Source organism: Manis javanica, chromosome 16, assembly GCF_040802235.1.
Source record: "Manis javanica isolate MJ-LG chromosome 16, MJ_LKY, whole genome shotgun sequence".
NCBI lineage: Eukaryota > Metazoa > Chordata > Mammalia > Pholidota > Manidae > Manis > Manis javanica.
In genome coordinates this window covers 69901895-69915859 of record NC_133171.1, presented here as the reverse complement: position 1 = coordinate 69915859, position 13965 = coordinate 69901895, and the positions used below count along the sequence as shown (strand labels likewise).

Genomic DNA, 13965 nt, shown 5'->3' with positions numbered 1-13965 from the left:
TATTTAACTACCAGATTACAGACTGTTGCTAGGCTTTGGAGTTTCTGTTTTTCCTATTTTCCCTTGCTGTCTTTTAGCTATTCCTTTTGCTGTTGCCAGCATGTCCTTGAGCCCTACTCTGTCAGCCCAGTTCTGTCAGAACTCAGAAAACAAACCTGGTTAAACTGTTTCCACATTGAACATTTACTTCTACTTTTGAATGTTTCATTTCTAAATGAAAAGCAGGTATCTGACTATAAGACTTAATGACATTTTGAAAAGTAGAGAGCACGAGTTTTAGCATATGATCTTTATGACTATATTGGCTATTGAGAGGTTTCCCCTTTCTTTTTTTTCCTTTACTTATTTCCTGGATTTTTACTATTAGGATTAGATAAACTTGCGTAGTAAGGTTCAGAGAGGTCCTTATTCTACGCATTATGTTTACAGATAATTTGTGATGGACATGTTAATGTGTATGAGTGAGAACATACTGATAAAATTTTCATTTTGCAGACTTTAAAATACATGACTGTATTACTTTAATCATATCAAATTTAAGAATTCTACCTCTAGAATTTGCTGGGCTCGACGTTCTTTTTCCATTCTGATTTGTTGTATTCTCCTAATTCTTTCCTGTAGGAAAAATTATGACAATTGAAGATAATAAACTAAATATCTAGGTGGAAGGTATTTAAGTGGAATCAAATAATTAAAGATATAAGTACAGATTTACCAAAGGGTGCCCATGCTGGATATAAATTTTAATTATTTACTTTAACATTACATATATGCCACCTGTCTTAAATTGGTATGACTTTATAAAAATGTCTCAAAACAATTTTAAAATACAAATGCTAAATAAGCATATACAAACAACATAAACCAAGCTGATTAAACTCAAGCCTTTATAAATATTTGCAAGTACAAGTAATACTCATTCGGAAATAAATATTCGACAGACAAGTAGGATAAAACAGTCTAAATCAGGACACCTAAGGCTAATACTGAATTACTGTCACTCATTGCATGAACATGAAAAAAAACAACTACTCTTGCATAAAACAGGTGAGGCACTTGCTCTTTTTCTCACTGTCACAATTAAATTAACAACGCTTAAAAAAGTGCACAGTACATCACGATTGTATGTATTAACAATTGCCGTAACATGATAAATGACATTACTTTCAATAACTACAGTAAGCCAAATACAGAATTTGTAATAACCTATAATTTGTGCTCACATTATCTAAATGTTATGTACTAGTTATTGTTTGAATTCAGCAATCTAAATTTTGATGTTACATTTTCATTTTAAAAAGTCACTGCATATGCTATAAGCACATCATTAACAATTTTATATTCATAAATCCCTTTGAAAGTCCTAAATTGGCACTGATGAGGATATACAGTTTAAAACAAATACATCTAAATTGCCCTACTTGTAAACTGCAGCTGTCCTAGGATTATACTACCGTATATTACCATGCCCACCCCTACGTCCAGATGCTAGTTGTACTTTTTGAAGCTATACTTTAATATTTTTCTTTCTCTTTTTGCATTGATGTTATTGACTCCCTGTAGGGATCCAATGCAGGATAATGAGATTTCTGGAATTTCTGTTGTGATTTTAGAAGACTGATCACATTCTGTAATTTTGCTGTTTGTGATCCTAGGTTTTGAATATTATAGCTCACGAAAAATAAAGATACAAGGTATCTTTTGTTTCATATCCAAGTCTTAGAGAAGGTTGCACTTGATCCATATTTGAAATATTTATTTAGATTAGAACCTGAGACCAAAGTATACTCTGAATTTAATCTTTAATCAAGTCAACAAAAGTTATTTATTAATCTCTTAAGCACAGAAATAGGTATAGAATCTTGGGCTTAACTCACCAGTGTAGAGTTTGTTTTAGTCTGAGTGATTTATAGGGATGTACAAATACATTTTTGGTAGTGCTTTTATTAGCAATAGCAGAGATAAGCATTATTTATGAATCATTACATTGGAAGGACGCAAGATGGCAGCGTGAATAGACTGGGGAAAATCTCCTCCAAAAACCCTACATATTTTTGAAAATACAACAAATCCAACTATCCCTAAAATAGGGGCCAGAAGATACAGGACAACAACCAGGATACATCTACACCTGCGAGAACCCAGCGCCTCGCGAAGCGGGTAAGATACAAGCTGCGGCCCGGGGGAACACGAGCGCCCCTCACCTCAGATCGCGACAGGAGGAGAGGCATCAGAGCGGGGAGGGACAGGGAGCCCAGGACTGCTGAACACCCAGCCCCAGCCATCCACAACAGGAGCGCAGACACACAGTGTGTGGGTAGCTGGATGCTAGACAAACGGGACAGTAAAACCTGCGAGCTGTCCACGCAGCCGGAGCCCCTGGGAAAAACAAAAGGGGGTGCTTTTTGAAAGTCTTAAAGGGACAGGACCCTCACAGCCGGACGGAAGCGTCCCAGTGCAATCGGCCCAGAAACTGGGATCAGGACGTCCCAACCCCCTTGGAGGCAGTGTAGCTCGGAGGCCAATCACGGTGATAAACAGCCTCCCTCCCATTTCCCATTCGACGTGGCTCCGCCACAGCAGAACAGTAGCCTGAGGCCGGCCACGTGCACGGCACCAGAGCAGAGCTCCCTCCACGACCACCAGGCATGAATAAGAAACCGCGTATGCGGGCAGCTACACAGCACGAGCCACTAGGGGTCACCGTTCTCCCAGAAAAGAAAGGCCACAAATGAGCAAGAAGGGACATTCTCCCAGCCGACATACACACCACCTCCCCACAACTACCTCTATTGCCATGAAAAGACAGAAGAATTTGACACAGACCAGACTAACCCAGATATCCTGGGGAGATACACCTAACGAATCTCCCTGAAAAAGAACTCAAAATAAAGGTCATGACTATGCTGACGGACCTTCGGAGAAAAATGCAAGAGCTACAGGATGAAGTTCGGAATGAGATTACAGAAATAAAACAATCTCTGGAAGGACTTAAGAGCAGACTGGATGAGGTGCAAGAGGCCATTAATGGAATAGAAATCAGAGAACAAGAGCGCAGACAAGCTGACACAGAGACAAATTAAAGGATGTCCAGGAATGAAAGAATATGAAGAGAACTATGTGGCCATTCCAAACGAAACAAGATTCGTATTATAGGGATACCAGAAAAAGAAGAAGAGAGAGAAAAAGAGAAAGCGTCCTTGAAGAACTAACTGCTGAAAACTCCCCAAAATTGGGGGAGAAACTAGTTGCTCACACCACGGAAGCACTCAGAACTCCCAACGTAAGGGACCCAAAGAGGACAACACCAAGACACATAATAATGAAAATGGCAAAGATCAAGGCCAAGGACATAGTTTTAAAGGCAGCTAGAGAGAGGAAAAAGGTCACCTACAGGGAAAACCCATCAGGCTATCATCAGACTTCTCAGTAGAAACCTTACAGGCCAGAAGAGAATGGCATGATATATTTAATGCAATAAAACAGAAGGGCCTTGAACCAAGAATACTCTACCCAGCACGATTATCATGTAAATATGGAGGGAGTAAACAATTCCCAGACAAGCAAAAGTTGAGGGAAATTACCTCCCACAAACCACCTTTACAGGGTATTGTACAGGGACAGCTCTAGATGGGAGCACTACCAAGGCTAAACAGATGTCACCAGAGAAAACAAAATCACAGCAAAGAAACCAGACCAACCAAATACAAACAAAAGGCAAAAAACAAACTCAACTACACACAAAACCAGTTAAAGGAAACACAGAAGTGCAGAGAATAAAACACCCAACATATAAAGAATGGAGGAGGAAGAATAAGAAAGGAGAGAACTAAAGAATCACCAGACAGTGTCTACAGTTGCTCAATAAGCAAGTTAAGTTAGGCAGTACGATACTAAAGAAGCTAACCTTGAACCTTTGGTAACCACAAATCTAAAGCCTGCAATGGCGGTAAGTGGACATCTTTCAATAATCACCGTACGTGTAAATGGACTGAATGCACCAACCAAAAGACACAGAGTAACAGAATGGATAAAAAAGCAAGACCCATCTATTTGCTTACAAGAGACCCACCTCAAACTCAAAGACATGCAGAGACAAAAAGTCAAGGGATGGAAAATGATATTCCATGCAAACAACAGGGAGAAAAAAGCAGGTGTGGCAGTACGAGTAGCAGACAAAATACTTAAAAACAAAGAAAGTCACAAGAGATAAAGAAGGGCATTACATAATGATAAAGGGGTCACTGCAATAAAAGGATAGAACCATTATAAATATATATGCACCCAATACAGGAGCACCAGCATATGTGAAACAAATACTAACAAAACTAAGAGGAGGAAATAGAATGCAATGCATTCATTTTAGGAGACTTCAACACACCACTCACTCCAAAGGATAGACCCACCAGACAGAAAATAAGTAAGGACACAGAGGCACTGAACAACACACTACAACAGATGGACCTAACAGACATCTACAGAACTCTACATCCAAAAGCAACAGGATACACAGTCTTCTCAAGTGCACATGGAACATTCTCCAGAATAGACCACATACTAGGCCACAAGAAGAGCCTCAGTAAATTCAAAAAGATTGAAATTCACCCAACCATCTTCTCAGACCACAAAGGAATAAAACTAGAACAAATTGTACAAAGAAAACAAAAAGGCCCACAAACACATGGAGGCTTAACAACATGCTCCTAAATAATCAATGGATCAACGACTATATTAATATAGAGATCAAGCAATATATGGAAACAAATGACAACAACAGCACAAAGCCCCAACTTCTGTGGGATGCAGCGAAAGCAGTCTTAAGAGGAAAGTATATAGCAATCCAGGCATATTTAAAGAAGGAAGAACAATCCCAAATGAATAGTCTAATCTCACAATTATCAAAATTGGAAAAAGAACAAAAAATGAGGCCTAAGGTCAGAATAAGGAGGGACATAACAAAGATTAGAGAAGGAATAAATAAAATTGAGAAGAATAAAACAATAGCAAAAATCAATGAAACCAAGCGCTGGTTCTTTGAGAAAATAAACAAAATAGATAAGCCTCTAGTCACACTTACTAAGAGAAAAAGAGAATCAACGCACACCCACAGCATCGGAAACGAGAAAGGAAAAATCACCATGGACCCCACAGAAATACAAAGAATTATTAGAGAATACTATGAAAACCTACATACTAACAAGCTGGAAATCCTAGAAGAAATGGACTTCTTAGAAAAATACAACCTTCCAAGACTGACCAAGGAAGAATCACAGAAATTAAACAAACCAATTACCAGCAAAGAAATTGAAGCGGTCATCAAAAAACTTCCCAGGAACAAAACCCCCAGGCCAGATGGATTTACTTCAGAATTTTATCAGACATACAGAGCAGACATAATACCCATTCTCCTTAAAGTTTTCCAAAAAATAGTAGAGAAGGAAATACTCCCAAACACATTCTATGAAGCCAACACCACCCTAATACCAAAACCAGGCAAAGACTCCACCAAAAAAGAAAATTACAGATGAGTATCCCTGATGAAGGGAGATGCAACAATACTCAAAAAATATTAGCAAACCCAATTAAAAAATACATCAAAAGGATCATACACCATGACCAAGTGGGATTCATCCCAGGGATGCAAAGATGGTACAACATTCGAAAATCAACCAACATCGTCCACCACATAAACAAAAAGGACAAACACCACATGACTATCTCCATAGATGCTGAAAAAGCATTTGACAAAATTCAACACCCATTCATGATAAAAACTCTCAGCAAAATGGGTACAGAGGGCAAGTACCTCAACATAATAAAGGCCATATACGATAAACCCACAGCCAACATCATACTTCACAGCAAGAAGCTGAAAGCTTTTCCTCTAAGATCGGGAACAAGACAAGGGATGCCAACTCTCCGCACTGTTACTCAACATAATACTGGAGGTCCTACTAACAGCAGTTACACAAAACAAAGAAATACAAGAAATCCAAACTGGTAAAGAAGAGGTTAAACTGTCACTATTGGCCGATGACATGATATTGTACATACAAAACCCTAAAGACTCCACTCCAAAACTACTAGAACTGATATCGGAATACAGCAAAGTTGCAGGATACAAAATTAACACACAGAAATCTGTGCTTTCCTATACACTAACAATGAACTAACATAAAGAGAAATCAGGAAAACAATTCCATTCACAATTGCATCAAAAAGAATAAAATACCTAGGAATAAACCCAACAAAGGAAGTGAAAGACCTATACCCTGAAAACTGTAAGACTCTCTTAAGAGAAATTAAAGAGGATACTAGCAAATGGAAACTCATCCCTGCTCCTGGCTAGGAAGAATTAATACCGTCGAAATGGCCATCCTCCCCACACCAATAAGCAGACTTGTTGCAAGCCCTACCAAATTACCAACAATATTCTTCAATGAACTGCAACGAATAGTTTAAAAATTCATATGGAAACACCAAAGACCCCAAATAGCCAAAGCAATCCTGAGAAGGAAGTATAAAGTGGGGGGAATCTCAACTCCCCAACATCAAGCTCTACTACAAAACCACAGTATTCAAAAATTGGAAAACTATATGCAAGAGAAAGAAACCAGATTGTCTAAACCCCATACAAAAAAGTAAACGCAGAATGGATCAAAGATCTGAAAGTAAGTCATGAAACCATAAAACTCTTAAAATAAAACATAGGCAAAACTTTCTTGGACATAAACATGAGCAACTTCTTCTTGAACATATCTCCCCAGGAAAAGGAAACAAAAGCAAAAATGAACAAGTGGGGCTATATTAAGCTGAAAAGCTTCTGTACAACAAAGGAAACATTTATTAGAACAAAAAGGTACCCTTCAGTATGGGAGAATATGTTCATAAATGACAGATCTGATAAGGGTTGACATGGAAAATATATAAAGAGCTCACACACCTCGACAAACAAAAATTGAATAATCCAATTGAAAAATGAGCACAGAAGCTGAACAGACAGTTCTCAAAAGAAGAAATTCAGATGGAAAAACAGACACATGAAAAGATGCTCCACATCGCTTGTCATCAGAGAAATGCAAATTAAAACCACAATAAGACATCACCTCACACCAGTAAGGATCGCCACCACTGAAAGACAAACAGCAGCAAATGTTGGCGAAGTTGTGGAGAAATGGGAACCCTCCTACACTGCTGGGGGGAATGCAAATTAGTTCAAACATTGTGGAAAGAGTATGGAGGATCCTCAGGAAGCTCAAAATAGACATACCATTTGACCCAGGAATTCCACTTTCAAGAATTTGTCCTAAGAATGCAGCTGCCCAGTTTGAAAAAGACAGATGCACCCCTATGTTTATTGCAGCACTATTTACAATAGCCAAGAAATGGAAGCAACCTAAGTGTGCATCAGTAGATGAATGGATAAAGAAGAGGTGGTACATATACACAGTGAAATATTATTCAGCCAAAAGAAGAAAACAAATCCTACCATTTGCAACAACATGGATTGATCTAGAGGGTATTATGCTCAGTGAAATAAGCCAGGCGGAAAAAGACAAGTACCAGATGATTTCACTCATATGTGGAGTATAAGAACAAAGAAAAACTGAAGGAACAAAATAGCAGCACAATCACAGAACCCAAGAATGGACTGACAGTTACCAAAGTGAAAGGGACTGGGGAGGACGGATGGGAAGGGAGGGATACGGGCGGGGGAAAATTAAAGGGGGCATTACGATTAGCATGTATAATGTGCGGTTAGGGCACAGTGAGGGCTGTGCAACGCAGAGAAGACAAGTAGTGATTCTACAACATCTTACTATGCTGATGGACAGTGACTGTAATGGGGATTTTTGGTGGGACTTTGTTGAAGTGGGGAGCCTAGTAAACATAATGTTCTTCATGTCGTTGTGGATTTAGGATAACAAAATAAATTTAAAAAAATAAACTCTGACTGTCCTCTAAATTTACCTGTTTTCGTTTCTCAGCCTTCAAAAATTTAGCTTTTGCAGCTTCTTCCTTCTTTATCCTTTTAGCCTGTGCATATAAAATAGGTCTCAAAGTCATGTAACAGCACCACTACAACCTGAATATAACCTCAGACTTGAAAATGGAGCTCCATGCCTCGCAAGGTACAAAACAGTATGTAACATGTATGTAGACAATTACAGATTTCCCCATTTGTTACATTTAACATACTAATTTCATTTCTAATGTATAGACTACAATTAAGATATACAAAAAAATTCATAAATTGTAAGAGTATGTCAGGTTTTCTTCTTCAAGCTCTGTAACAAGTCTGAAATAATCTGAGTGTCACTTTACAGAAAAAATGACGCTTTGGCATTTTTTGCTTCTCTGATTTTCTAAAGTAAAACATGCTAACTGTAGAAAGTTTAAAAAAATGGGATAGATTTTAACAATAAAGGTTAAAGAACAAATAAGTAGCATTTAAACATGCACGTTTCTACTTTATTTGAAGATTCTTTTGTAATACTTAAAATTTGAGATTTATAACTTAAATGAAACATTAAACCCGGTTTAACCTACTGTGGTTAAATTGAAGGGTTTTTTTCCCTAATATTATGGAAATATAACCTTTAATGAAGCACACTCTGAATATCAAGCTCATGCTATCAAATTTGAGCTTTATAATCTTAAAGTCATTAACTAGTAGCTTCATAATTATCTAGTAGTAATTGCCAATGTACTTTAATATTTTCAATTTGGAGGGTTTTAAAATTAACTTGAAATGGGTAAGAGAATATGTGTATGTATTTTTAGAAGGAAAAACCTGTAACTGTGAAAACCTTAGCTAACAGCATTCCTCAGGGAATAAGCCAATTTTTCTGGCAACAGTTTCCTGAACAGCTAAGGGTTTGGGTTATAATAATTCTCAACATTAAAAAGTTTATTTTGGACAAAAGTACTTTGGATAATTTTGAGACATATACACGTACGGCTTAGACACAGTACACTTAACATAATCTCGCTTTTTCTTGAGGACTTGGGTAGTTATTCTTCACATCAGTTACTATACTACACAGTTTGATAACAGAAATGCCTTTTGGCCGTTACGGTGTTGAAAATTGCTTCCTATTTAACTACCAGATTACAGATGTTGCTAGGCTTTGGAGTTTCTGTTTTTCCTATTTTCCCTTGCTGTCTTTTAGCTATTCCTTTTGCTGTTGCCAGCATGTCCTTAAGCCCTATTCTGTCAGCCCAGTTCTGTCAGAACTCAGAAAACAAACCTGGTTAAACTGTTTCCACATTGAACATTTACTTCTACTTTTGGAATGTTTCATTTCTAAATGAAAAGCAGGTATCTGACTATAAGACTTAATGACATTTTGAAAAGTAGAGAGCACGAGTTTTAGCATATGATCTTTATGACTATATTGGCTATTGAGAGGTTTCCCCTTTCTTTTTTTTTCCTTTACTTATTTCCTGGATTTTTACTATTAGGATTAGATAAACTTGCCTAGTAAGGTTCAGAGAGGTCCTTATTCTACGCATTATGTTTACAGATAATTTGTGATGGGCATGTTAATGTGTATGAGTGAGAGAACATACTGATAAAATTTTCATTTTGCAGACTTTAAAATACATGACTGTATTACTTTAATCATATCAAATTTAAGAATTCTACCTCTAGAATTTGCTGGGCTCGACGTTCTTTTTCCATTCTGATTTGTTGTATTCTCCTAATTCTTTCCTGTAGGAAAAATTATGACAATCGAAGATAATAAACTAAATATCTAGGTGGAAGGTATTTAAGTGGAATCAAATAATTAAAGATATAAGTACAGATTTACCAAAGGGTGCCCATGCTGGATATAAATTTTAATTATTTACTTTAACATTATATATATGCCACCTGTCTTAAATTGGTATGACTTTATAAAAATGTCTCAAAACAATTTTAAAATACAAATGCTAAATAAGCATATACAAACAACATAAACCAAGCTCATTAAACTCAAGTCTTTATAAATATTTGCAAGTACAAGTAATACTCATTCGGAAATAAATATTCGACAGACAAGTAGGATAAAACAGTCTAAATCAGGACACCTAAGGCTAATACTGAGTTACTGTCACTCATTGCATGAACATGAAAAAAAAACAACTACTCTTGCATAAAACAGGTGAGGCACTTGCTCTTTTTCTCACTGTCACAATTAAATTAAAAATGCTTAAAAAAGTGCACAGTACATCACGATTGTATGTATTAACAATTGCCGTAACATGATAAATGACATTACTTTCAATAACTACAGTAAGCCAATTACAGAAATAATTTCTAATAACTTATAAGTGGTGCTCATGTTATCTAAATATTATGTACTAGTTATTGTTTGAATTCAGCAATCTAAATTTTGATAGTTACATTTTCATTTTAAAAATTCACTGCATATGCTATAAGCACATCATTAACAATTTTAAATTCATAAATCCCTTTGAAGGTCCTAAATTGACACTGATGAGGATAGTTTAAAAAAAATACACCTAAAATGCCCTACTTGTAAATTGCAGCTATCCTAGGATTTTCAGAGCCGACACATTTTATACTACTGTGTATTACTATACCCACCCCTATATTTCTAGATGCTAGTTGTACCTTTTGAAGCTATACTTTAATACATTTTTATTTCTTTTTTTGCATTGATGTTATTGATCCCCTGTAGGGATTCACTGCAGGATAATGAGATTTCTGTAATTTCTGTTGTGATTTTAGAAGACTGATCACATTCTATGATTTTGCTGTGATCCTAGGTTTTGAATATTATAGCTTGCCAAAAATAAACATACAAGTGTATCTTTTATTTCCAAGACTTAGAGAAGGTTGCACATGATCCACATTTGAAATATTTATTTAGAGTAGAACTTGAGACCAAAGTATACTCTGAATTTAATCTTTAATCAAGTCAACAAAAGTCACTCACTATTCTCTTAAGCACAAAAATAGGTATAGAACCTAGGGCTTAACTCACCCAGTGTAGAGAGCTTTGTTTTTACTCTAAGTGATTTATAAAGATGTACATACATATACTTGGTAGTGCTTTCATTAGCAATAGCAGAGATAAACATTACTTATAAATCATTACAGGGGAAGGAGCCAAGATGGCGGCGTGAGTACAGCGGCGGAAACCTCCTCCAAAAACCATATACATTCTTGAAAATAGAACAAATACAACTATCCCTAAAAGAAAGACCAGAAGATATACGACAACAGCCAGGCTACATCCACACTTGCGAGAACTGAGTGCCTCCGAAGGGCGTAAGATGTAATCCCCAGCCCAGCGGGATCCGAGCGCCCCTCACCTCGGCTCGTGGTGCAAGGAGAGGCATCAGAGCGGGAGGGACAGGGAGCCCAGGATTGCTGAATGCCCAGCCCCAGCCATCCGCACCAGGAGCACAGACACACAGCGTGCGGGGAGCTGGATGCTAGAGAAACGGGACAGTAAGACCTGCGAGCTGTCCCTGCGGCCCGTGTCCCTTGGACAAACAAAAGGAAGAGCTTTTTGGAAGTCTTAAAGGGACAGGACCCTCACAGATGGAAGCGCCCCGGCGCAATCAGCCCAGTAACTGGGAATCCCGCAGAACTCAGGGCGCCCTAACCCCCTTAGTGGCAGCGCAGCTCACAGGCCCCTCACAGTAATAAACAGCCTCCCTCCCATTTCCTCTCCGACGGGGCTCCACCATAGCAGAACAGTAGCCTGAGGCCGGCCATGCCCACAGCAGCAGAGCAGAGCTTCCTGCACAACCACCAGGCAAGAATAAGAAACCCATCTGCGCGCAGCAGCCAAGCACGAGCTGCTAGGGGTCACCGTTCTCCCAGGAGAGGAAGGCCACAAACCAGCAAGAAGGGACGTTCTCCCACCCAATATTAACACCAGCTCCCCACAACTACCACTATTGCCATGAAAAGACAGAAGAATTTGACACAGACCAGACTAACCTAGACATTCTCCCCTGGGAAGATAGACCTAACGAATCTCCCTGAAAAAGGATTCAAAATAAAGGTCATAACCATGCTCACGGATCTTCGGAGAAATATGCAAGAGCTAAGGGATGAAGTTCGGAATGAGATTACAGAAATAAAACAATCTCTGGAAGGACTTAAGAGCAGACTGGATGAGGTGCAAGAGGCCATTAATGGAATAGAAATCAGAGAACAAGAGCGCAGACAAGCTGACACAGAGACAGATTAAAGGATGTCCAGGAATGAAAAAATATGAAGAGAACTGTGTGGCCAATTCAAACAGAACAATATTCGCATTATAGGGGTACCAGAAGAGAGAGAAAAAGGGATAGAAAGTGTCCTTGAAGAAATAATAACTGAAAACTTCCACAAAATGGGAGGAAATAGTTGCTCAGACCAGAGAGGCACACAGAACTCCAAAGAGGACAACACCAAGACACATAATAATGAAAATGGCAAAGATCAAGGCCAAGGACATAGTTTTAAAGGCAGTTAGAGAGAGGAAAAAGGTCACCTACAGGGAAAACCCATCAGGCTATCATCAGACTTCTCAGTAGAAACCTTACAGGCCAGAAGAGAATGGCATGATATATTTAATGCAATAAAACAGAAGGGCCTTGAACCAAGAATACTCTACCCAGCACGATTATCATGTAAATATGGAGGGAGTAAACAATTCCCAGACAAGCAAAAGTTGAGGGAATTTACCTCCCAAAACCACCTTTACAGGGTATTGTAGAGGGACAGCCCTGGATGGGAGCACTACCAAGGCTAAACAGATGTCACCAGAGAAAACAAAATCACAGCAAAGAAACCAGACCAACCAAATACAAACAAAGACAAAAAAGAAAATCAACTACACACAAAACCAGTTAAAGGAAACACAGAAGTGCAGAGAATAAAACACCCAACATATAAAGAATGGAGGAGGAAGAATAAGAAAGGAGAGAACTAAAGAATCACCAGACAGTGTCTACAGTTGCTCAATAAGCAAGTTAAGTTAGGCAGTACGATACTAAAGAAGCTAACCTTGAACCTTTGGTAACCACAAATCTAAAGCCTGCAATGGCGGTAAGTGGACATCTTTCAATAATCACCGTACGTGTAAATGGACTGAATGCACCAACCAAAAGACACAGAGTAACAGAATGGATAAAAAAGCAAGACCCATCTATTTGCTTACAAGAGACCCACCTCAAACTCAAAGACATGCAGAGACAAAAAGTCAAGGGATGGAAAATGATATTCCATGCAAACAACAGGGAGAAAAAAGCAGGTGTGGCAGTACAAGTAGCAGACAAAATAGACTTAAAAACAAAGAAAGTCACAAGAGATAAAGAAGGGCATTACATAATGATAAAGGGGTCACTGCAATAAAAGGATAGAACCATTATAAATATATATGCACCCAATACAGGAGCACCAGCATATGTGAAACAAATACTAACAAAACTAAGAGGAGGAAATAGAATGCAATGCATTCATTTTGGGAGACTTCAACACACCACTCACTCCAAAGGATAGACCCACCAGACAGAAAATAAGTAAGGACACAGAGGCACTGAACAACACACTACAACAGATGGACCTAACAGACATCTACAGAACTCTACATCCAAAAGCAAGAGGATACAGTCTTCTCAAGTGCACATGGAATATTCTCCAGAATAGACCACATACTAGGCCACAAGAAGAGCCTCAGTAAATTCAAAAAGACTGAAATTCACCCAACCAACTTCTCAGACCACAAAGGAATAAAACTAGAAATAAATCATACAAAGAAACAAAAAGGCCCACAAGCACATGGAGGCTTAACAAAGTGCTTCTAAATAATCAAAGGATCAACAACCAGATTAAAATAGAGATCAAGCAATATATGGAAACAAATGACGACAAAACAATGTCCCAAGTTCTGTTGGATCCAGCGAAAGCAGTCTTAAGAGGAAACTATATAGCAATCCAGGCATATTTAAAGAAGG

General features: G+C 38.1%; 1 protein-coding gene across 1 annotated transcript in view; it reads right to left on the bottom strand.

Moving 5' to 3' along the window:
- Positions 1-13965, bottom strand: part of LOC140846734 (bromodomain adjacent to zinc finger domain protein 2B-like) — a 118295-nt gene that overhangs the window by 44111 nt on the left and 60219 nt on the right. Inside the window, exons 10-12 of the mRNA XM_073224324.1 lie at positions 9650-9712; positions 7972-8037; positions 550-615 (exon numbers count right to left, since the gene is read on the bottom strand). Of these exons, the coding sequence (XP_073080425.1) occupies positions 550-615; positions 7972-8037; positions 9650-9712 (195 nt within the window). The remainder of the gene's footprint in view (positions 1-549; positions 616-7971; positions 8038-9649; positions 9713-13965) is intronic.